Raw genomic sequence first — 26,280 nt, 5'->3', positions numbered from 1 at the left:
AAGACCCACGTCGACCATGGTGGAAGATTACATGGGGCTGCAAAGGCAGCGGCGGTAAGGAATTTGGTTTTTTTATAATTCATATTTTAATTTAATATTTTTTTACTAACTTGTCTTTTTAGAATTTGGTTCTTTATAATTCATATTTTAATTTAATATTTTTTTTACTAACTTGTTTTTTTTAATTTTTGCTAGCCCCACGAAAGGGAAAGGGGAGGGGGCCATGTCAAAATTTAAATCTGGAGGCCGAGTTCGCGAAAAAGGGCCGCCTGTCGATCGACTTTGACACGAGCAACTTAAAAACGTGGCAGGCGATCGGCCCAAATTTTTCTATGTATAAGAACCTCATTGGCACCTTGATCCGTCACATCCCTCAGACATATGACTCCTGGGACCATGTGCCTGCTGAAAGAAAGGATTTTATCATCCCGACTTTGAACGTAAAATATTATTCATTTTTAACTTCTTCTTTGATGTTTGTATCAATTTTTAATTTCGCTAACTTTTACTTTTATAAATTGCAGACTCGGTTCAAATTGGACCACTTTATTCAGATTCCTAACCCCGAGGATCTTATCAGGCGGGGGTTCAGGCTGTGTGTTGATAGGGACTACTCCGATCAGTATCGGCTCCGAAAGAGCCAGTTCAAGAGAGCCCACTTTTCCAAAAAGGGGGGCCTGGATGCAGTTCCCCAGTTGGAACAGGCTGTTCCTCCAGAGGGTATGTCACAGGAGGACTGGAGAGCTTTGTTGGGGTATTACCAGAGGGAGGACCGGGTGAAGCAGTCGGCGAGAAACAGCACGAACAGGGGCAAGCAAGTTCTTGCGAGGACCCATGGTCGTAAGTCTTACTCTCAGTACGTCCACCAGGAGAAGGTTAGTTATGAATTATATATGTATTAAATATATATACTTGTGTTTAAAAGTATAAATTAAAGAATGTATATGTCATATGATAAATTGATGTGTTTACAGGTTGAAAAGAACAAGGACGTGGACTTGGTGGATTTGTTCGAGATTAAGCACAAGAAGAAGAAGGATAAACAATGGGAACACCCGATGGCTGAAGAAATACATGTATGTGTCTCTCTGTAGGATTTTATATTTTTTAGTATTAAATGTTAATTAATCAACCTTATGTATAATGTAATGTTTTTTACAGTCTCAGCTCAAGAAGAAGAAGGAGGAGGCTGAACAGGACCCTGTTCCGACACCAAATCCTGACATTGTCATGGATGTACGGGGACCCCGGGCGGGGCATCGTCGAGGCATAGGGCGGGTCATCAGGCAGATGGGTACCGAGGCGTATGACTATACGCATCTTACCCAGGGACAGCCACGTGCATCATTCGACTTGAACAATGACCCACCTCAGCCTAGCCAGACGTCCTCCTTATTTGAGGAATTATTTAACTATTCTAGTTATGCACAAGCTCCTTTTCCTCCTCAGCCGTCCCAGCAGTTGCCCACAGCCCCTCAATACTCAGGCGGATCGTATCATGTCAATTTAGATGACGATGATGATGATGATGAGAGCGATGGTGCTCATGATTAGTATTTTTTGGTTATAAACAATATATTTTTTATTGTATCAATTATGTTTGTGGTGTATATGTGTTTATCTTTTCGGATGTGCTGGTGATGATGGTCATAACAAACGAAAAAAACGTAAAAAAAATATGCCTAATCTATATAAATAAATACGTCAACTATTATTAGTAATAGAATACGTCAACGATATCTAGTACTTATAAAAACAAAAACATCAAAGATAGCTATAGAATACGTCAAATATTATTAGTAATCATTATAACAAATATAAGTAAAAAAATACATCAACGATATCTAGTACTTATAATAACTATTATTACATACGTTAAAGAGTTACAAACAAACAATTATACGATATAAATAAACTATTCAAGGATCTCATATCCCGTACCTTATTAGCTTGAACGTGTCTATGGTACTCAGCCAAATGGTCTCTGTACTTCGGATGTGTTGCCCAGGCCTGCGATGCAGGTTTATCATGTCCCCAAGCTGAGGTGTAAGGCATTGGGCAGTCCTTATCTAAAAAAACCGTAACAAAATGTGTCGACCCCGATACCAGGGCAATGCATATCGGGTCATCTACGTATAGCTCGCATGGCCCCTTCCAAAAAGGAAAACATGTGATGTTCTCCTCTAAACTTAAACAGATAATTATTACCCCCAACGCATTAGACAGAAGCATAGCGCAATATGGATTCATCATCCAGTAATCGTGTGGGCGACCATTTGGATAAGACATTGATAGCAAAGTGTGTATGTGTTTAGCGTCACCAGCGAATTCACCCTCATAGTATCCGCGCCTGGACTCATACTCCTCTAGCATTAGTTTGCGAATCCACTCGAATTTTTGCTCGTTTTCACCCAAAGCAACAGCCAGTGCCCGAAACCCACAGTTACCATCAGACTGTACATTTTTTATATTGACAACGTATCTTTGAAAGAACTTAGGGAGCTGGCCTATGTAATGACTCATGTCAAACGATGTTGACTCACTCGGGAAAAAGCTGTGTGTAAACGGTTCAGGGTTGTTCTGGGGATTTTGTGTATTCTGTGTAATGGGTGTCGAGAATAATTAATCAACAAAGCTATATGTTTCTTCTTGCGTTTGGTTATTCTGGTCTCCGAAATAACTTTGTGTGTCTGCGAAACGTGAATCGCTACCCACATACGAACTATGTCTGCCACTTTGTCCCTAGTATAGTTTGTTATAAGGTTCGCCAAAGGAATATGTATTTCCCGGGATGTTAAACTCATAACCCACATACCCACTTTGCCTACCACTTTGACCCCATAATACTTTGTTATATGGTTCGTCTACATTGTCTGGCACGTTCTTGATAGGCCCACATAATTACTTTGTCTCCCAATCTGACCCCATTCGGGCTGGCTTTCAGTTTCATTGAAGAAACGTGATGGTGTTTCTGCGAAAACAGAACTGGTGCCCACATAATCACTCTGTCTCCGACTTTCAGGTGATTGTGTTTGGCTTTCATTTTCATTGAAGAAACGTGATGGTGTTTCCGCGAAAAATGAACCGGTGCCTACATAATCACTCTGTCTACGACTTTCAGGTGATTGTGGTTGACTTTCCCTTTCTTCAAAAAAACGTGATTGGGTGCTCACGTATTCACTGTGTCTCGCATATTGGCCTTCTCCAAATGCACATGACGGCTGCGAAAATTGATCGGAGAATTGAACCGACCTGGATTTTTGAAGACCCGAGGGTGCTGTGTCTGTTTTGTTCGGGCGCCTGCAAAAAAAAAATTTTAATAACAGATTACACTTACAAGTATACTAACAAATAGGGGCAATTACCAAAAAAAAAAATTTTAATTAATTAAATGTAGTTCGAATTATGATCCGACATACTTGAGGTATATTTTTCTTTGACCCGATTGGTTTTCCACGTTTATTTTTAATAACAGACGGGTCCTTGATTTTCGTTCTCCCCGGATAGACGATGTCTTTTAATTTAGAAATCCAGTTTTTGTGATTTGACTTCGGTTGATCCTTAAACTGGACTTTAACATCCTCTACTAATTGGTCGATAGCTTCGTCATCGTCAGAGTCTTTTCGATGATCGTTGTCTGGAAGGCATGTCGACGGTGTCAGGTCTAGCTTTCTCCAAAAGTCATTTATGGTATGCACCTCAACACGTTTGTCAACATTTTTAACGAAAACTAATTACAATATTTGTGCATTTAGCAAAAAAAAAAAAGCAATTGCCTATATTTCAATAAACTTACTGCATTGCATGTACGCAGCTAGACGGCAGGCACATGGAAGGCCACAACTAGTCCACACCTTACACCCGCATTTTCTCAAGTCTTTTCCAATCTCATTTTTCAATCGTTTTATTTCATCGACCATTATATCAAGAGCTGTCACAGATACAACACAAAGTAGGTCTTTCAAACATGGGTAGTTGTGTTTACCAGCTCTATAAATCCTGCTTTCTTCCGGTTGGCCCTTGATTTCTGTATCTTGTCCGAGGAGGACATCATTAACACACTGAATTATTCGGTGAAATGTACATCTCCCCTGTAACTTGGACTTGAGGAGTGAATGCTCAGCCTCAACTCTGTTGGTAGTGTAATTACGGTAGTTGAGGTGTTGTCCACCCAAAAGGACACAAACTTTTCCTTGTACGGGGAAAGCCACTCCTTCTGCAGGTACTTGTAAACCTCTGTCAATTTAACATGTGATTAGCTTGTGTGGGTATATGTGATTTACCAAAAATTAGGAAAAAAAAAACTTCAAAAGCACTTCACTTACTGTCTAAACGGGGACCCATCTTCTCTTTTAAATATGATAAATTGTTGGTGTACTCTTCTAGTGTGCGGGACTCGTAAAGTTTTTCCACCATCCGTAAAAAGGCCCCCATTTCCCTTCCCCTTTTAACGATGACATGCTAAATTTGTCTATGTTCCTCCATATGTGCACTCTACACAGTAAATGGTATGCTTCAGGCATAACGGTTTTGCATGCTTTCATTAGCTCCAGATCCCGGTCCGTGAGTACGACACGCACAGCAAAGCCTTCACCTAACGTCGACTTCAAACACTCCAACACCCATCTATAATTATGCTCTTGTTCGCTTATGATAAACGCATATGATATGCTAAATGTCCTATTTGTTGGAGTGACACCAACGATCTCGACCAATGGCATGTTGTACATATTCGTTTTGTACGTGGCGTCTATTTGGATAACATAAGGAAATGCACGCCACAATTTAAATGCTGTCGGATGTATAAAAAACAGATTCTCCAACCGACCAGATACACTGTTTGTTGTATGATAATACAAGTAATTATGCTCCTTAAGCAAACTGAACATAACCTGTTTCGTTTGAACAATATGGCGTACATATGTCGTTTCAGATACTCTATCATAGTAAATAAATAAAAAGATATGTAAATTTGATATGATATACCTGCATTGGAGTGTTCCCATGTTTTTCGGCCGTCTTTTTCCGCATAGCTTTTTGGAAATTGTAAATGTCATCACTGCGGGTCAAGTTTCCTGGAAATTTTTCTTTCAATAGCTTTAACATCCTACGGGGCGTACTACCACGATGATATTTTTCTTCCAGAAATAATCTCTCCTCTTCAGTCAACCTTCTTGCGTACGCGTAACCCTCCAGATTCTCAGCTGGATAGTGATTATGTGTGTCGTCTATAACGGTTATCCTCCAACCATCATCAGTTAAACGACCGATTAATCTAAAGGGGCACTGACACTTAAGTGTCTTTTTAACGAGGCCACTTATCCTATCATCCATTTTCCCAGAAAGATTACAGACTATCGTCACTTTATTTCTTACACCAGCTAAGTTGGAATTTGTTCATCGTTTGATTAACACATAACCAAGCTGCAATCCTGTACTTTTGGCCCAGTTGAACAATTCTTCGTGTGAATCGAACACCTTAAGATGTATTATTAGTCCTTGAGCAATATATTTATACAAAATTGCGGTAAAAATTTACAAGTTATTTGGGGGTTTAGTAAAAATAAGATTAGGGGTATTAAAGTCATTTGATAATATTTTAATAGTACTAAAATATAAATATTTTAATGATATTTGCCTAAATTAGTTTTTTTTAACAAATTATCATTAATTTGTATACTAATAAATATCTAACATTTTAAATATGCAATATCTAACATTTTAAAATATGCAATAAATATAATAACGAAACACAAATGAAATAGTACTAAAATATAAATATTTTAATGATATTTGCCTAAATTAGTTTTTTTTAACAAATTATCATTAATTTATATACTAATAAATATCTAACATTTTAAATATGCAATATCTAACATTTTAAAATTGCAATAAATTTAACAACGAAACACAAATTAAATATTACTAAAATATAAATATTTTAATGATATTTGCCTAAATTAGTTTTTTTTAACAAATTATCATTAATTTATATACTAATAAATATCTAACATTTTAAATATGCAATATCTAACATTTTAAAATTGCAATAAATTTAACAACGAAACACAAATTAAATATTACTAAAATGTAAATATTTTAATGATATTTGCCTAAATTAGTTTTTTTTAACAAATTATCATTAATTTATATACTAATAAATATCTAACATTTTAAATATGCAATATCTAACATTTTAAAATTGCAATAAATTTAACAACGAAACACAAATTAAATAGTACTAAAATATAAATATTTTAATGATATTTGCCTAAATTAGTTTTTTTTAACAAATTATCATTAATTTGTATACTAATAAATATCTAACATTTTAAATATGCAATAAATTTAACAAAAAAACACAAATTAAATACTACTAAAATATAAACTAATAATGATATTTGCCTAAATTAGTTTTTTTTAAAGTTAACAAGGATACCTGATCGGTGTGGAAACCCTAGCGTCGTAGTCAAAATGAGGGGCCGCCTCTGGTATGTCAAATTCTTCATCAGGTTCTTCTAAGTGAAGCTCAAAACCTTCCGCACCCATTTCGCCCCATATACTTTCAAAATCCATCTGAAATAATGATAAACTATAATAATAATACTAAAGAACAAATAGAACAAATAGAATGTTATATAAAAACTTTATGAAAGAACAAATAGAAAGAAAGAATGAAAACGATTGTGTATATTGAAAATCTAATGTATATCTATATATGTATATTCATATATATAAACGATTGTGAAAGAACAAATAGAACAAATAGAATGTTATATAAAAACTTTATGAAAGAACAAATAAAAAGAAAGAATGAAAACGATTGTGAGATACGAGTTTCCATATATAGAATGAATTATACACTGTGGACCATTAAGTCCACAGTGTATGATTTCGTACATCGACTTTTTGCAGCGAGGGTCGCTGCAAAAAGTGTGATCATTTTACTAAAAAACTAGTCGAATCACCAAGCGTCATGTTAAAAAACTTATATTTTATGATAAATTAATAAAAAACAAAGGTACATTTATCATTTCCCATAACTGTAAACTCTGTTTTTGAATGACATAAAGTTTACTTTTACTTATTGCGGCCCACTAAAAGCCTAAAAAAGAGAGCCAAAGTCTATAAGACTATAATCCCCAATAAAGACCACTATTTCCCGCCCATTCTAAGTTTCTAACCCCGAGAATTAAGAAAATATCATAAAAAAGGGGAAAAAGACGATTACTTTTTGATGTTTATGATGTTGATGTTGTGAATATTTGATCGATTCACAAAACCCACATCAAAAGTAGAATCAATTTTGACGAAATCGCAGTTGGTTACAAAACCCTAAAAAGAAAAATAATGGCAGAAAGTAGGGTTTCGAGGGGTCAAGATTTGGGGGGTTTAGAAGCAGGGATTATAAGTAAGATTAGAGTAGAGAATTTTATGTGTCATAGTCATATGGAAATTGAATTGGGTGATCGTGTTAATTTCATCACTGGTCAAAATGGAAGTAAGTTAATACATCTCTTCTTCTTTTTACACACACACAGATATACATATACATATATATATATATATATAGAAGTTATAAGGTAAAGTAACGCCCAATGCCGTCTTCCACGGGTTTTGGTTCCCATGGGGAGGTTAAGATGTAGACAGTTAGGTTCTTTTTAATGCTTTATATAAAAGTATGTTAGTACATATATATATGTTTGGTTTAGATTTCTTTTTTTTAATCCTTTTTCTTATGTGCTGTATATAATGTATATAATAATAGGTGGAAAGAGTGCCATACTTACTGCGTTGTGTATCGGGTTTGGATGTCGAGCGAAAAGCACAGATAGGGCAACTACGTTAAAGGAGTTTATAAAAACTGGTTGCAGGTTTGTATCACAAGTTGTCCTACTTTCATAGTGCTATGAGATATATATCTTTTGATTATATTACTTTCTAAAGTTAAGTGGAAGGTTTTTTTTTTGTTTATTTAAAGTTATATATTTTAAGTGTTATGGGGCTTAAAGGTTTTAGAAAAAACATGTCAACATTGTGTATTTTACTTATACATGAAAATATTTAAAAAAAATTGGCCTTACCAACAGTATTATCATGGTAGCTCAGTAACAAAAGGTTGTGGGCCTAAGTCCGAAAGAGACTAAATCTTTATTAAGGATAATTATGGAACATGCTCTTATATGTTTTCAGCTTTTGTATATTATTATAGCATCTGATCTTAAGTTTTGGCCTTGGGATTTTTTTTCATTCATATGATATGTTTTAGTAGCGCATACTATTTTGCAGCTATGCACTTGTTCACTTGGAAATTAAAAACCAGGGGGAGGATGCATTTAAGCATGAGATATATGGAAATGTCATAATTTTAGAGCGCAGAATAACTGAATCAGCCAGTACTAGTGTTCTGAAAGATCATCAAGGTATTTTTGTTTACTTTCTTTGTTTTCTCGTTGGATATAGATATCACATCTATAAATTTTGCAGTTATACGTGAACAAATGAAACTCATGTATAACTGATAATATGCCGTTGACTCAATGAGTCCACTTTATTTCTGGGAAATTATAGCAAGATGATTGTGTATTTTATGATATAGTTTGCCATGTTGTTCGTGAGAGTTTGTAGACCTGTTATCATGAATGCTCGCTCTTACATATGCTCCAGATTGCTTATAAGTTATATCATTGGTGCATGCATTCTTTATTCTTTTGACACTGGTTTTATTTTTCTACTTTAAAATCTTATCTTTCAGTCTATAAGCTAGAGCAATGTTTATAATTATCTACTATAGACTTAAATTTGGTTTGTGTCATTCTTGTTCACTAAAAGTGTCAGCGGTTATCAATTGATTTTTTTGCTTAAAAGATTCCGGGATTTCAGTTTCTGGATGTTCAAACTACAGAACTGAAGTAAGAAAGTCCAGTTGAAGCTGAAAGGAATTATATAGGATGGTGTTGAGACCGCCCATAAGAGTGCTGGGCTACAAGTCTAGGCTTAATTTTCTGATAAACCTGGGTGATTTGAATTTACTTTTTTTTTTCCAGTTCGGCAATTTTTCGTTTGTGTGTCTGTATTAGAGTTTAGACACATCTTCTGACAAACGTTTACTTTTTACTGGAACATGTATATATATATGATCCGAGTTGGTTTGCATATATTTCTTAACTTCCCTTTTACTTAACACATGTCATTCAACAGGAAGAAAAGTGGCTACCAGGAGAGAAGACATCCGTGAGCTTGTGGAACATTTTAATGTGGGTATTTGTTTGTATTTCACGTTTTTCTGTTGTGATATACACACATTTGCACTTTACACTCATGTTGGAGCTTTTTTAAGATGCATTACACTTCATACATGATCTAGACCTTTGGAATTCCCACGTGCAGATTGATGTTGAGAATCCCTGTGTAGTAATGAGTCAGGACAAGAGCAGAGAGTTTTTACATTCAGGGAATGACAAAGACAAATTCAAGGTCTGAAGTTTAACAAGCAGTAGCCTTCTTTTGTAAATCCGCCTTTCATTTACACAGTTTTGAATGCAAATTTTTTTTCTACTTAAGAGGGTGCGGGTGGGTTGGGTATCAGGCCAAAATAGGTGATTTCTTGGTATTGGTTGAAATGGAACATTTCTTCACCAAGCTTTTTGAAGTTCTATTATAAATACTTAGTGGGTTAAATATGATGACAAATCTATTGAATTTCTAGGGTTTTTTTTTGGTTTAAAATGGGGCCGTAATGCGTTACAAATACATTCTGAGTGACTTTTAGCCCATTCTGATATGATGCTGCTCAGTTTTTTTTCAAGGCGACGCTTCTAAGTCAGGTGGATGATCTACTAAAAAGTGTTAAGGACAACCTTGAGAAGGCAAATGGTGAGGTTGTTGAATTGGAAAGGTCAATAGCACCTATAGAGAAGGAACTAAATGAGCTGCAAGCAAAGATCAAAAGCATGGAGCATATTGAACAAATTTCTCAGCAAATGCAGATAGTAACCAAGCAATATGCATGGGCATTAGTTTATGAATTTGACAAACAAATCCAGGAAGAAGCTGCAAAAATTAAGAAACTAGAAGAAAGGATGCCACGTTGTCAAGCTAGAATTGATCAACAGATTGTAAGTAAGAAAGTTTATGTACTTTCCGTGAGACTTTCAGTTTGTTGGTAGCCCTTTAAATAATCAATTATGCTACTAATTTGACAGAGTACATACAAGTTAAGATGGTTCAACATTTTCAGTTATATCACTATCGGATTGTAAATGTTTTATATATAAGTTACTCTATTTTGGCAATGAAAGTGCTATTTGACAGAAACTGTTAGAAATTACTTGAAATGAAATGTACAATTTAGTGAAGGAAAATGGCTGAAGGCTGTGGTTATTGAAGTTTCAAGTATGTAGCACCATGTATGCTACTAAAGAAAGAGATATACTTAAGCTCATTATATAAAATCCTACTAGGGCCACTGACATAATCATGATACTAGAATCAAGCTCAAAAGTTGAACCAAATGCAAACTGCGAAGGCCTAAAGGTGTTATATCATGGCCATGGTGGAATTTTTTTCTCTGATTACCCAAGAACTTTATGACCTAATCTCCACTTTGACACGTCATATTGTTCTAGAAGACTTCATGAAAAGTAGTCTAAAAATTGTTTGTTGTCTCTTCATATCTTCACTGATAATCTTGTCTAGTATTTTTAAGTTAGGAATAGGTTTTCTGCTGCTAAGAGGAATTTAATCTATGTTGCAGGCAAAAGTTGCAGAATTGCAGGATTGTCTAGACAAAAAGAAAGCTCAAAGTGCCATTTTGATGGAAAGTGCTTCTAAAGCAAAGAAAGATCAGGATGATCTCAAGCATAAACTTTCTATGGTATGGTGGAAAGACCAAATCTTTTTATGGATCAATACGGTCAATAAACCCAAGAATGATATTTTATAGTTATATATCAAATTTAAAAATAAATTAAAGCTTCAAATACGAAGTATTTCTCTATTTCACCTACAATATCTTGAGAGTCGTAGAGAAGGGTCCAATACATTCGCTTCCTGTACCTTGTTAACCAAAGATTCTATATTGATAAATTATGTTACAACTATAAGTTGTCATACTAATACACATGTTGATTAACAAGGTTACAAAGAAGAAGCTCGAGCTAGAGCAAGAACGTAAGCGCATAATTTCTGCTATCGCTAAGTGTGACAGACGAGAGGAGTCAATTCAGCAACAAATCAGCGAAGCCAATGAGCAACAAATGAAGGACACACAGGTATTATATCCATTTCATCCTTACTTATGGCTGACTACATGCTTTCTGTTTAAATATACAAGGTCATGGTTTCCAAATATAATACCTCATTTGGTTTATTCTGTTAAGCATGACATAGTTCTCACAGATGTATGCTATCATAGTTATTGCTAACAGGCCTTCTGGGGTTTTTCTAACGAGTGAGATATTCTCAATACCCTGGTCGTTTTCAGTTTCATTTCCCTCCCCCTCTCTTGAATCCCCTCCTTATGGTATTTGGATTCATTCAAATTATATCTGTGAGTTTTTTTTTTTCATGCTGTAAGACATGATTGCATTATTGAATAGTTGATTTGGTATATTTTCATATTGTTGCATACAATGATCTAATTCCTATTACTGAAATGACAAACTTTGTTTGATTTTCTCAATTTACATGTTCCTGGAGTATCTTTTTAATATATCCACCAAACAGGCAAACATGTAGACCAAATATATACTTGATAAGAAGTTAAGAATACATATCACAATTGGTGTTTCAAAGTGCTTTACGTTGCTGTTAAAAAAAAAATGTGCATCACGTTGTGTGCTTTTTTAAAGCATGCACAAAATAGTTGCATGGTAATTAGTTTTTAGAAACTCTTTACTTTAGATTTACACATGTATCTGCTCCAGTTAAAGTTTTTTGTTCACTAACCTAGAAGCAACGAAATAACTTAACATTAAAATCATTCTTTGCATTGATTAAAGAACTTATTGTTACTTTTATTAATGAATTATAAAAAGGAGTTATATATTATAAATATGGTATTCTCTAAAGTCTAAAGGTCACCTTGAGACCCTTTCAATAATATATAGATTAAGATATTTTTATCTTAAATTATTTAACATATATGGATATGGTTGGTGTGAAATGTCCATAAAAAAGTTGCATCTTTTGGTGTTTCGGTTGGAGATGGTTTAGAGGAAAATATACAACTTTGTCGTGTTTTGGTTCGTACATTGGAGATGGTCTTAGTCTGCAAAAGCCAAAGGTAAGCTTAGTAGAGCTTATCATGTTTAAAATGTAAAGTTCGTTTTGAACCTTACTATGTTGAGGGTGTTGGGCATCTGCAAAACCCATGGGGGTCCTAGAATCTCTCACAGGAACAAATTCATGGTAATGGGATGCAAAAACACACAGAAAATCTAGAGTTCAATGATTACGTGGTTTGTTACTCCACAACATCACGAGATGCTATCTTTTTACTAGATAAAGTTATGCTTGGACTGGGACCATAAAGTGAGAATTATCTTCCAAGCAATGCACAAAGTTTCCATCGAATTGGCTGATTGTTATCTGCTTTAGTTTTTATCAATCTGGTTTTAGTTTTCCGTATAGGTGGTCCTATGGCTCTTTGGTCGATAATGTTATTAGATTTTAAAAGTAATCTCTAATTAGTAACTCTAATGACTATCAAGAGGGTTGACAGAGCAATATAATGAACATGGTTATAGAATTTAATTTTGGGATTTTTCAGGCCGAAGAATATGAGATGGAGAGAAAACTGAAGGAGCTTCAAGATGACATAGATGCTGCTGAATTAGAATGTCAAAGGTACCATGTGTTTCACGAGTCTTGTGCACATAGTAGTAATTACTTTTTGCAATACATGATCGTGCTTAACCAGATTTAAGGCCTATTCTTTTTTGAGTTTTATTAATTGTCAATCCCTTCAGATTGAAGAACAATGAGGACGATATATCAGAAAGTTTAGGAATTGCTAATGATGAGCTTAGAATGATCATTTCAGAGGTATGTAAATGTGTAATTGCTTTTCTAGTTAACCAAAATCATAGGGAATTCATGATTGTTATTACATTATTCTCTTTAACTTACTGGATTTATATTTCACCTTGCTTTTATTCTTCAAATATTTTACCACTACTTGTAATTAACAACTACCAAGAACTGCTAGTTTTATATGAAAAATAAGCATACATAAGCGTTATTATATGATTAATCTAAAGTTAGATCTTGCTGAAATGATCAGCATAACAACTGGCAATCATATCTAGTATAGGAAACAACTTCTTGTTGAAATAGCAATGCCACAGAGTAGTTGGAGGGATATTATCACTTGCAATATGCGTAGCTGTAGACTGTATGTGACATGTCGATCTTTTCATATCCGAACTTGATTTGGTTCAAAATGAATTTAGTTTCAAGCTATTTGTTTAGTTTGCAAATATTTTGCATGCATTCTTGATTTTTTGCTTGACCGACTCTTTTGTAAAAATCTGTCAACTCGGCTGATTAATCACCGGTTAATAGCAACTCAGAGAGTTGTGATCCAACAATGACCAAATCGGACTGATAAATCGGTCAACGGAGGTTAAGGTCTCAAAAACTGTCAAAATAGGCCAGGTCTGCCTCAAGATAGGCCTTAAAATCGGATCTTATGGAGAGATGGAGGAATTCCGGCCATATAGCAAAATCCGGCCAATGAAGATTGAGAAGTTGTAGTGATAAGATTGGAGATGTAAATGAAAAGTGGGATTTTTTGGAGATGTACAAGATGATCTTTTCTTGTTATTTTTAATTTACTTATATTGATTTTAGTTTTTGTTTTCAATTTTTCTTTACATATTATATTACATATACTTATTTGTCTATTTGTTTTTGTAAAAGAGTACTTTTTATATACAAGTAATAAATATGTTATTTTTTGTGTGCTTATGTTTATATCTGATTACTCCCACGACTACCCCGAGTCGCCGAGTACTCCTAACTCGGACCCCATCCGAACCGAGTCCATGTTGCAAATTCTTTAACCTTGCTTTTTTGGCCGTTTCTGGTGGCTTGGGGTGGTTGTATACATGAGAAGGGAATGGTGGCGTAACGTGGAACATTCATGTGGAAAACTTCTTAATTTTAAATTGTCTCTTGGTGGTGTGGTCTGAGGGGTGGGTGAATGCTTTATATAACTATACATATGCTAATACGTACATCCTTGTCTAGCACTTTCCATTACTTTATGTTATATTGCAAATTTTTTATGTTTATTTGGCTAATTGGCTCTATGTTTCCTCTTCCAGATTAATGATTACGAGAAGAGGTTCAATGAGAGTCAGCGTCGCATTCGTGATCTGCGACTGCATCAGACAAGCAAGGTTTGCCAATCTACCTATGCCCATACTTATACACACGTGCTGTATATCTGTATGTAGAGGTGACCCAAACTAGCAGTTGAGTTAGGGGCTGTGCAATTCACCACTCCTTCAGTCCAAAAGTTCCATTAAAGCTTTCTCGATTATACTAAGGGCATAGAACCTGCTGGTCGTTTAGCATGCAAAATAGGTTGCTGTTCTCAAAAGTGAACTAGAGAACAATAGCTTTATGCTACCCAACATCTTTGGTACCTCGCAAGAGCTAGCTCAATAAATGTCGTCTTGTTTATCTTTCTAGCGGCCTTGTGAGCTACTACTCTACTAGTTGGTTCTTGCTTATGAGCCAGAACCTTGTAAGATAGTTTCACTGATTTCTTAGGATAATCTGAAAGCTGAGATTGAGATGCTAGTGGCTTACGTTTCTAAGCAAGCCAGAAAGAAGTTTATTCCAGTCTGGGTAGGTTGGGTTATGGTTTGAGGTTGAAACGCTTCATTTTCTAACATAGGTCAAGACCAAGTGGGGTTAAGACACTTACACTTTTTGTTAGTTAACGACATTAACACCAATGCTACAATAGTAATCTAGTTTGCAAAAAAATCAGTTCGTATGTTTTGTATGCTTGTTGAGAAAATTTTGGACGACTCTCAATTACTCTCAATCTGGTTGACCCGACCACCCTTCACCTGCTTTTGTTTTTACTTGGGCCTATTGATATAAATCACGAGCCAAATGGATCCATATGTAAATAACAGTGTTTTAATCACCACTTCTCATTGTACGAGAAAGGATTGGGTGGTAATATAATAACTGTGTGTATCGGCAAAGAAGAACTTGTTATAATGATGAGTTTCATTGAAACTGAAATGTTTCTGTATTTACCATTGTTATGCTCATACTCTTTTATAGTTTTATTATTATAATTATAGTTACGTCTGTTTCTTTTTTTACAGGTTACAGCATTCGGAGGACCTAAAGTTACAAATCTTCTACAGGCTATTGAGAGGAACTACCGCAGATTCAGAAAGCCCCCCATTGGTCCTATAGGGGCGCATTTGGTCAGTAGTTTATAATTTATCATGTTAATTGTGAATTGGGAGTGAACTTGCAACAACTATCGTTCATTTTGATGATTTATACTCTAATTGAAGGTTACAACTAGATGTGCTACCAAAATTTAACTAAACCATCATATGATAGATACATTTATTGTTTTTGATATGTGTTACGATCCCGCATTAGCCAAGTATGTGACTGGTTGGTAGTTAATAAGTCTAGGTGTCCCGTCTTGCCTTTGAGATAGCTTTTTGGAGTGATTTCTGCACCTAGCTTAGTAGCTTATGGCTTGATATGGGCCTATAATGGGATGGGTTCGTATCCATTTGTTTCAGAGCCAGCCCTACCTTTCAAGGTTCCAGTACTCGTAGGTGGCGTGGACCCAAAAAAGAAGGGTGCCAACTGTGATCAACGAGCTCGGGAGTGTTGGCCTATGGAGTAGTGTCTTGGATCCATAAAAGGATGCCAACCATGACCACCGAGGATTTTGGTCTTCAAAGGGTGGGTAATGTTGCTATCCCTCATTGGCCAAGTATGAGATTGGTTGGTGGTTTATAAGTCTAGGTGCCCCCTTCTTTTAGCTAGCTTTTTGAGCGAGTTCTCACCTAGCTTATGGCTTGATATGAGCCTATTATGGGATGTCTTTGAATCAAAATGCAGTCAAAACATGTTAATGTTATCCACGAGGATCTGCTTATATTTATTAACAAAACATATGCAGATGGCTTCTCTAAAAATTACTAAGCTAATATGTGCGGTTTCTCAGAAGCATTTTGTTTTTTATTGACACTCACTTCTGTTTTTTCATAAGAACTTTCACTATATAAAATATTTAAAAAGATGTTGCTTTATCAACTTTCAACGTTGACATATTCTCGTAACTGGAGTGCGAGTTTTCTTATTTCTATCTATATTCATGACATCCAGTGTGCATTAGTCTTATGTAAATTTATCTTCCACATGTCTTTATTTTTTGATTTTCAACGACAGGCATTAATTCATGGTGACAAATGGGCTGTTGCTGTTGAAAATGCACTTGGCAAGTTGCTTAATGCTTTCATAGTGACAAATCATGAAGATATGCATATATTGAGATCATGTGCCCGAGAAGTAAATTACCACTATCTTCAGATCATTATACATGATTTTGCTAGACCAAGGTATTTATGTATACATTATAACTGTTTAAGAGTTCTTCATATCTGATAATAAATTACTTTAATGTAGGCTGCAAATTCCAGAACATATGCTTCCTCAGACAAATCACCCAACTGTACTCTCAGCAATACAATCTGACAGTCCAACGGTAGTTAATGTCTTGGTTGATTCTGTAAGTGACAACTTTCTTAACTTGGAGTTTCAACCTTGTGTTCCTTTGTTTCTTTGTTTGGTTATCAGTGGTTCTCTTCCACCATGATGTATTTTGCAAGTTTCTTCCTTTTTTTTTCTCCCTACAATTGGTCATGTGAATCGTCTGTTTACTGGTGGAAAAATGAGCGGGTCAGGTGGGTAACGGGTAATGGTCACTTTTTGGTAGGATCAAAGCCGGTCAGGTTGGACTCATCTGAAATACCTTTTCCTGTAATATAAATAGTTCAGTTTTGATGAAAATTCCTATAAATACACTTACGAAGAAATTTGATCCGCACCCCCACCCCAAACACCCTCCATCGAACCATTTGTTGTTAATGGGCCAAATTTCCACCTCTAATCTGTTGATTCACTCTTATTATTCTTAAGGGCTTAGGCTATGCATTGATCTGAGTGGTCATATGAGCTTGTATATCTTTTTACTGATAATTTGTTTTGATTATGAATTATGAATTGTTACTGTAGGGTGGGGCTGAGAGGCAAGTACTTGTAAGAGACTATGAGATGGGAACTGCGGTTGCTTTTAATCAAAGAATTCCAAATCTGAAGGAGGTTTACACATTAGAGGGTCACAGAATGTAAGGTTAAGCTAGGTTATCCATATTCTAATCCTCCAGTATCCCTGATTTTATATGTTTTATTCGTTGATCAGTAGCTTAAGCTGCTTAAGTTTATAACTGCAATAGATATATAGAAGCTGTGAGGATTGGTGAAATTTTGAGTAAACAAGCTTACAAAAAGGTTCTTGTTAGCATAAAAACTAATCCATCATACCAGTGCGCAAAGCTGCTCGAGTTTTCTTTCCCTTGGTTAATATGCCAATGTTTCATCAGAAACTGGGAATAAATTTCAATATATATTTCCATTTTAGCTGCGCAAAAGTTTAGGTTTGTATTACCACTTGTCGCTGGAAAGATCTCATAGTATGAAAAAGAAAAAGTAGTTACACAAGAGTCATAGTATCTCTCTTTATCGCATAAATGATATATATATTAATATTAGGAAATGTCGGATCTTTTCTAGGTTTTCTCGTGGTTTCGCACAAACAATTCTACCCCCCAATAAGAACTTAAGGAGTGGGCGTCTCTGTAGTTCATATGATGATCAAATCAAAAATTATGAAAGAGAGGCACTGCACATGCAAGAACAAGCTCGGCAAGTTCGGGGAAAGAAAAGAAGCTATGAGGAACAGGTTCAAGGTCTTAATGACGAACTACAAAATGCTAAGGTAAGATGTCCTACAGAAATTGTATTAGATTTAAAACTAAACCCTTCAGAAATTGTATTTAATGTCTCGTGCTCCAGAGTTTGTTATATTGTACTAATATCTTTTTCTTTATTTAGAGACAACGTATGGGCGCGGAGAAGCATGTTATGTCTAAGAATCTCATGCTAAAAGACTTGAAGAGGTCTTATGATGCAGAAGCCAAAGCATCATCTGCTTCTAATGCTGATGATCTCACTCAAGACCTTTTAGTTTGTTTCCTACATCCTTTAACTTTTTTCCAATCTGTGTTTTTGGCAGTCATATCATGCCTGTATGAATTGAACAAATTTGTTCCGACTCCAGATAGTACAAAACGAGAAAAAAGAAAAAGAGGCTGAGCTCCAAAAGATTGACGAGAGATTGCTGGAAGTCAATGCTAAAAAAGAATTACTTACTATTAAGTATAATGAGCTGGCTGGTATGCTTCTTTTAAATATATATATATATATATATATATATATGTAAAAAGATTAATCGAGAACCAAAAAAATGTCGAGAACCACGAGAACTCTTTATCTCATTAATATGTTTAGGGATAGTATTGTAATTCCATAAATACAATTTAAATAATTATTAGTTTAATATATAATACCCTATAAATATCTCCATTAGTTACATATTGAATCTCTTTCCAACTTTTATTTTCTTACGAACTTTTTTTCATCATCTCCATTTTCTCGCTTTCTAACTTCGTAAAGTGAGATATGACTTTTATTATCAAATAAAACTTAAGAAGACCCATCTCATGAACAATTAATACCACCACCTGAAGAGACATGTCACTAGTTCATTGGTTCTAATAAGTTTGCGCCTGCCTAGTCGGACTTGGGACCTTGGTTTTAAAAAGCGCGCTTGAGCGCACCTAGGCGCAAGCCTTGGAGCTTTTTGGTACTCAAGGCGCAGGGTGTACAGAAAGCGCGCGCTTTTGGGCCTTTTTTGTGAGCCTAGGCGCCAAAAAGCGCTACAAAGCGTGAGCTTTTTGTACACTAGAGGATTTTTTTTTATAGAAATAAGTAATTTTTTTTTCTTACCTCTTCTTTCTCAACAAGATTGATCTCTTTTTTCTTTTTCCTCAACGAGAACAACAATCTTTTGAGAATTTCTTTTCAAATACCAAATTTGATCAAAGCCGGACTTAAACGAGTATCTTACTGATGTTGTTTTGGTATTTTATGTGTTATAAATACTATATAAATAATTAATAAAATTTCTTCATAAATGTGCGCCTTGCGTACGAAAAGCTCGCCGCTTTTGCGCTTCCTAAATGGACCCTATCGCTTTTGTGCGCTTATCGCTTTTTAAAACCAAGCTTGGGACCATTTAAAACATTGGTTGATTACACATCTGCTCCTAATCAAGTTGCACTTTTCATGTATTGTGTATAAATTTATATATTTTTGTTGTATTTGAAATGATTTCAAATGGCACGATCTGGCTAAAATTATTAAAATTAACAATTTTCAGGAATCCAGTTACATACTTGTTTTGTATGATTATGGGCTATTAAGTTAGGCATTTTTCTTATGTTCAAAAGAAAAAAAAAAAGAAGGTAGGCATATCTTTTATATATAGAAAATAGGCTATGGGGAAATCGAGTTTCACAATGGTGTATTTTAGGAGAAAAAGATGATATGTTTACCAATCCGTAAAAAATGTGCACTCATGTTCATATTGTAAATTTGCAGATATTACTGAACACTTGTGAATATATGATATGTTTACATGTGCACATATATGGTCACAAATTATATGTGTACACTAGCGAACGCATATGTTTAATTGTGTACCTACGCATAGGAATAGATATGTACGCTGGTGAATGAATATGTTCATATGTGCACCTATGAATTATGGATTTGTACACTAATGAACACATATCTTCATATGTGCATTGACATATTTTTCGCATAAAATCGATATGTACACTAGTGTACGAATATGTTCATATGTGTACCTACGCATACAATATGCTTATATTAATTCTTTATTCTTATTATGGCTATTAACTAAAGTTATGTTTCTGTAAATGAATAAAATAAAAAGGATTGGCATCACTTATTTACATAAATATCATTATTGTTCACGCGTATCTTTCCTCTAACTTATATTCAGATAATAATAATTAAAACAATAAATTCAAATTTAAATGCTCCCATTTTTCATGGAGCAATGTTTTTGACATAACATATTGATGTAAATGTCCTTCTAGTAAATTTGAACATTAATATGTCATTTTAACTGATCACCTTTTTACAATAATGCCGCTATTCCATATTAGCCCTTGATTAAATTGATCTAATGGATAAAAATAATTCTCATGGTTCTCGACAATTATTTAGTTCTCACAATAACTCAACCCTATATATATATATATATTATCCATCATATTATCATCTTTGAGTTATCCAGACTTCAATACATATCAGTCTTTCTCATCTTTGCTTTCTATCCATTTTTTCATACAGAATTGTCAAAAGTAGATGTTAATGCTCTAGACAAAGCAACAGGCGAGTATGCACAAATTGAGGAGGATCTACGTTCTGCTGAGGAGGTAATTCTTCTTCCTTTCTGGCTATCTCATATTACAACATCATTTGGTGTTATTAGCTACTAATTTCACAATTAAATTTCCTTTTAGGAAAAGCGTCATTATGAAGGACTAATGGAGCATAAGGTACATAGGGTAATCAAAGATTCAAAAGAGAAATGTCTGGAATTTGAAAATGAGCGAAAGGTGTGCACCTAATCTCTTTAAACATCAGTCCATCTTGTACTCTTATACTTGTCTATATGTGCTGAATTAAATTAATTAATATAAAAGGACTGTTGCTGCTTTTGTTTCAGTCCCTATAATCTGATAACTTTATTATTGCAAAATTTTGGTATGACTAGCTCTAAGATTACTGATGCACTATCAACCTGTCTATCTTATACTTAATATAGGTTCTGGCTCAATGAGTCTATAGGCTCAGCTGCTCAGGGAATAGTTCAACAGTTTTTATGACTATATAGAGTTTTTACTTGGGTTAAAATAGCCATACCTGTTTAGTCATGAAGTTGTATACAAAGAAACATTTTGATGTCTTGTAACGTTATATGCATGTTAGTTGAATAGCCATATGTGTTCAGTCATTATGTTTTCCATTATTTTATCAACAGTGGAATTGAAAATTTTAACCCATCAGCTTCAGAATTGGTTTGGTTTGTGTTTGATCACTAACAGGTTACGCAATTAAGTATCTAAGAATTAGCTAATAAGGAAACTGGAATGCGTCAGATCTTGTACAGCGCTGTATTTTCAATGCATAAAACTTAGTTAATTGTCTAATTAAATATTTTAGATGAATTTTAAAAATAATATAGTATTGTTGCATTGTAAAGGCATGGATAAACTTTGTGTTAAACTGAATGACACATGTTGCCTTGTTGCAAAAGTTATCCATTGTGACCTGTACCAAATCCTCCAGCCTTCTCAGTTATAACGTATACTTAATAGTAATCTGATACTACGATTTATGAATATGCAGACAAGTTATGACAAGGCTTCTATCATATGTACCGAGAATGAGATTATAGCCTTAGGAGGATGTGGTGACGCAACTCCTGAGCAACTACAAGCCCACCTTAAAAGGCTAAAACTGCGATATCAACAAGAGAGCCAGAGGTAATGTGTTGGTAACTTCCGCAAACATTTCCTTTTTCAGTTTGATGTACAATAATTATCATGCAGGCACCACGAATCTATTGATGAACTACGAGTGTTGTATGATAAGAAAGAGCGTAAGGTTATCAAACAACAAAAAACTTACGAAGCTTTTAGAGAGAAATTGGCTGTAAGTTGCTATTTTCCCCCTTACATTATTTCCATGTCATTGCAATGTTCAAATATTGTATTGTTTTTGTCATTTTGTTAAAGCAAAGGTCCGCCAAGAGGGTCTTAATGATATAGAGGAGCCATTCCTTTTCATACCGAGTCTAGGGCATGCTACTAGAATAGTTAGTTAGAAAGGACCAGAGCCGAAAGACATATCTTTTGGGTAGCGATTTCCTTATGGTAACTTGCACACCATTCGGGGTCGTTGAAATTATTTACCACAATCGGATTAGACAACTAAAAATTTTGTGAGGGGGGATTTTTAATTATAAAGATCACCTTGGATAATATGGCGGCCCCTAGGATATATGTTGAATGGACCGCTAAGGATTCCATGACTGATCATCATTGTAGTACTTGTTGGATATTTGCGTACGCCTCCAACAGTTTCTGATCCTTGGGTGGTCTCTGGATGGGATTGGATGTAATGTTATACTCTGGTTCGGACCTTAGCCGGTTCCGTTCCGGTTAGTATGCATTTAATTAACTCCATCTTTCCTAAATAATCAAAAATTACATTTAGTGGTCATTTACTCAATCTAATAATTACCATTTTTATATGAATCATTAATGCATATTTTTATATTTTAAGAAAGTTTGAGTTCATTTTTATATTTTGTAATATTTTTAGGAAAATGCTAAATAAAGCCCTTAGGGCTTCACTTAAGGTGCATAAAAAGGTTGTACGTTTCCATATCAAAAGCCCATCCCCTGATTTTTATGGTAAATGTACAACTATTTAATGCACCTTAACGAAAGCCCTTAGGGCTTCGTTTAGCAAAACCCTTTTTTTTTATTATCATTGTATTAACAAAGTTTTTGTAGTCATTTAATGCTTTAAACATTTATTAATAATATAAAAAATATGTTTATGGATCAACCTAACCCTTACCGTACAACTTGTTTTATACCAACCGGTCATGACTATTTACCCAACCCATACCCACCCGACTCATCTATTTTCCAGAGATAAAGTCAGCGGTTAATCTCTTTTTCGTTGTTCCATGGGTGTGCTAGAGCCACATCTACCTTTTATTACTTGCTTGCAGTTTGTTTTTGTATCATCTCTCGTTATTGTATACTTATTGCTTCTATTATGGCCTGTTACTTGTTATCTCGCCACAAATCTCAGGCTATTAATGTGGCTCTTGAGAAACGATGGAGCAAATTTCAGAGGAATGCAACTCTATTAAAGAGACAGCTGACGTGGCAGTATGACCTTTCCCCTGTTTGTGAATATTTAGAGAACCTTAAGTTTTCCATTCTTACTATATAACTACTTATATATATATTATATATCTGATATTTTGGTAGATTTAATGGTCATCTCAAGAAAAAGGGGATTAGTGGCCACATTAAAGTTAGCTATGAGGAGCAGAAGCTCTCAATTGAGGCAAGTAAAACCTTATCTTTTTTTAAAAAAAATTACTTGACATTGGTGCCTGGCTCTAGAGAAGTTGATAGAGCTTTAGCACAGATCATGCATATCTAGAGCCGGCAATAACAACCCATATGTAAATTATTGGGCAGATTTGGGTGACTTTTCAAAAAGTTTGGGTGTATTTGGATGGCGTGAAATATCTTAACGGGTTCAAATGGGCAGATAGAAAACACATGTTGCGGAACTCCGGGTCCAATTGGGTGACCTTTTATAAAATTGGGTATATTTGAGTGATGTTACCTAACTGTCTGCTATTGGCTGCCGCTACTGCTTGATACCATATATGTATGTGTGAGAGAAAGAGAGAGAGAGAGAGAGTTGTGTGAGGGAGGAAGGAAGAAGATCACGTGTTTTCCTAATATCATCGATCACCATCATATGATTTTTTATTATTAAATTATTATTATTAATTAATAATCAATATTGATTCTATTTATCATTATATAGTACAGAGAGGGAGAGAGAGGGGGAGGCAATAGGAGTATGATTTTGTAATTTGGATGTATAGGTTTTATACATATATACACGTGGGGATCAAATAGAAACTGAGTTTTTCAATTTTTGTTTTATATATATCTCTCACCTAACCTTCCATTATACTGTACTAGTTATATGTTATTATAACTATAAATATTATAATGTATAGAATATGGCACAATACAAAACACCACATGTAATTAACAAATTCACAATTTTCAAAAGATTTAATTCACAGCCTTTTGAAACTTATCTAGATTTAAGATGAATTGTTATTTCATGAAAATATTAACATAGTATTTAATAAACAATAATGATGATTAAAAACAACATATAATTAAGCTTATTTTTGAAATTACCCATTTTGACCCAGACCCGTTTTGACCCGGAACCATTTTGACCCCACCCGTTTCGACCCGTTCTGACCCGGACCCATTTTGACCCATCATCACCCGACCCGACCCGTACATTTTGCCACCTCTATGCATATCTAAACCCTAGTCTGCTTATTCTCCAGGTTAAGATGCCTCAAGATGCATCTACAAGCAATGTTCGTGACACTAGAGGGCTTTCAGGTTTCTTTTATTTGATTTAACATCCTTATTGCGTTTTTGTTAACTACATGTGGTTACTTTGACCCATTTACTTGTGAATGGGTTGATTTGCCTACATGTGGTTCAATCTCTGACGGATTAAAAATATCTTAAAAGGAAGCTGGTTAAACAGGTTCGAAGTACGGTGGCCAAAGTATATTTAAATGCATAAAGGTTTCTAAATTAGTTTGTCGTAAAAGTAGTGTTTTTGTGAAATGTGAAGTGATATATTTTCTATATCATATTTGATGAACACCAACTGTTTATCAAAATTTAGGAAAAAAAGTTCTTTGGACGACCCAACCAGACCTGAACCATTTTGGCCGTACAAAAGTTATTTGTTGACTTTTGACCAACTAGCCAACTCGTCTAACGTATGCATGTTGCCCCCTTTAAATGTAACAAATGTTAATATACTCTATGTTATGTTTTTATGTTACTTCTTGATACAAGTATCACTTTTATAAACATGGTATCTTTGTGATGCTTGATTAGGAGGAGAACGATCCTTCTCAACGCTATGTTTTGCACTAGCCCTACATGAGATGACAGAAGCCCCATTTCGAGCTATGGATGAGTTTGATGTGTTTATGGTAGTTATAGCTGGAATAGTTCAATTTTTTTTTTTTTTTTGTAATACATAGAGTTCCAAAAGAATTTTTAGAAATAAGTGAATGGGTTCTAATAATTCTTCGATACTGTTTGATTTTCAGGATGCCGTCAGTAGGAAAATTAGCTTGGACACAATTGTGGATTTTGCTCTAGCTCAAGGATCCCAGTGGATATTTATTACGCCTCATGATATCAGGTAAACACAGATCTTAAACACAGTTTGCTTCTATAAATTAATAAACTGTAAAGCTTTTCCACCAAAAAGTTTTATTTTGGTCCTACTTTGTCCATTTCGATCCATATAAAGTTTTCTACCAGTTACCCAACCCACATGTATCTTCCCACCTCTAGTTTCCACCATATGTTTTTATGTTGTAAAGACAAATCCCCAGAACACCATTCGGACATTGATCTCTTCTAATGCGTTTGTCCTATAAATCAAGGTCTCTATTATGTTGTGGCACAAGATACAAATTCCTACTACTCTTGTTTCATTGATGACTCTAGGAAATCTCAAATATTTTTCATATCCTTGCAGCATGGTGAAACACGATGAGAGGGTTAAGAAGCAGCAAATGGCGGCTCCCAGGTCATAAACTGCCTCTAGTGCAAGGTTTATTTCTGTTATCACCAAGTTTTCTGGATTATGTTTAGGTCACATTTTTACCCTTCTGTATTTCCTTTATTTGGAATGTTAAAGTTGTAAAATTATGCTGAAACCTCAAAGTCTAATCTTCTTCCCTCTGCATAGAAGTAAGATCAGTTTCTATTGAATCATTATGCGTTTTGTACATGAAACATTGTTTCTTCTTCTTCCGGATACAAATCAATCTTATGCTATTGACGGAGTTCTGCCCTTTTGAACTTGATTTGATGTTGCTCCCACTAATTTATAGGATGCAAGTTTAAACTTGACCATAGAAACATACATGCTAATTCATTACATGTTAATAGCTTTTGGAAGATGGAACAAAATTAATTAATAAAAGTCGGGACATATAATGAAACATTAAATTTTATTTTTACTATCACAAAAATATGAGCATGACTTATTATTCTGTTCTAATCAATCCCTTTAGAATGATTGGCTAATGGCCAACCCATATGTTGTTTTATGGGTCAGACGTTTTTTATTTAGTTTGAGTATCCGAAGGGTTCTCTTCATGATCAGGTAGAGGTGAACAAAAAC

The 26,280-nt window shown here is 34.7% G+C and overlaps 1 protein-coding gene across 1 annotated transcript; it reads left to right on the top strand.

Moving 5' to 3' along the window:
• The first annotated feature begins 7,170 nt into the window (after nt 1-7,170).
• LOC122586312 (structural maintenance of chromosomes protein 6B) lies at nt 7,171-25,884 on the top strand. The gene is made up of 28 exons (XM_043758313.1): nt 7,171-7,501; nt 7,769-7,874; nt 8,290-8,423; nt 9,202-9,257; nt 9,391-9,477; nt 9,798-10,118; nt 10,757-10,876; nt 11,139-11,273; nt 12,773-12,849; nt 12,972-13,047; nt 14,331-14,405; nt 15,354-15,458; nt 16,447-16,616; nt 16,684-16,786; nt 17,293-17,405; nt 17,851-18,055; nt 18,172-18,303; nt 18,398-18,512; nt 20,560-20,645; nt 20,733-20,828; nt 21,622-21,758; nt 21,825-21,927; nt 23,101-23,180; nt 23,283-23,361; nt 24,404-24,461; nt 24,975-25,072; nt 25,193-25,287; nt 25,630-25,884. The coding sequence occupies exons 1-28, from the start codon at nt 7,351-7,353 to the stop codon at nt 25,685-25,687; spliced, it is 3,171 nt and encodes a 1,056-aa protein (XP_043614248.1). The 5' UTR covers nt 7,171-7,350; the 3' UTR covers nt 25,688-25,884.
• The last annotated feature ends 396 nt before the right edge of the window (nt 25,885-26,280 follow it).

The sequence above is a fragment of the Erigeron canadensis genome, chromosome 2, assembly GCF_010389155.1.
Source record: "Erigeron canadensis isolate Cc75 chromosome 2, C_canadensis_v1, whole genome shotgun sequence".
Taxonomy (NCBI): Eukaryota; Viridiplantae; Streptophyta; class Magnoliopsida; order Asterales; family Asteraceae; genus Erigeron; species Erigeron canadensis.
Note: the sequence above shows the minus strand (reverse complement) of the source record. Positions and strands in the feature narration are given on the sequence as shown.

What these genes read in the sequence shown, in the direction of transcription:
- LOC122586312 (XM_043758313.1), top strand. Translation starts at nt 7,351, where the DNA reads ATGGCAGAAAGTAGGGTTTCGAGGGGTCAAGATTTGGGGGGTTTAGAA. An exon ending in ATGACAAAGACAAATTCAAG is followed by an intron (nt 9,478 to 9,797) that starts GTCTGAAGTTTA and finishes GATGCTGCTCAG; the next exon opens with TTTTTTTTCAAGGCGACGCT. An exon ending in TTAATGTCTTGGTTGATTCT is followed by an intron (nt 16,787 to 17,292) that starts GTAAGTGACAAC and finishes TTGTTACTGTAG; the next exon opens with GGTGGGGCTGAGAGGCAAGT.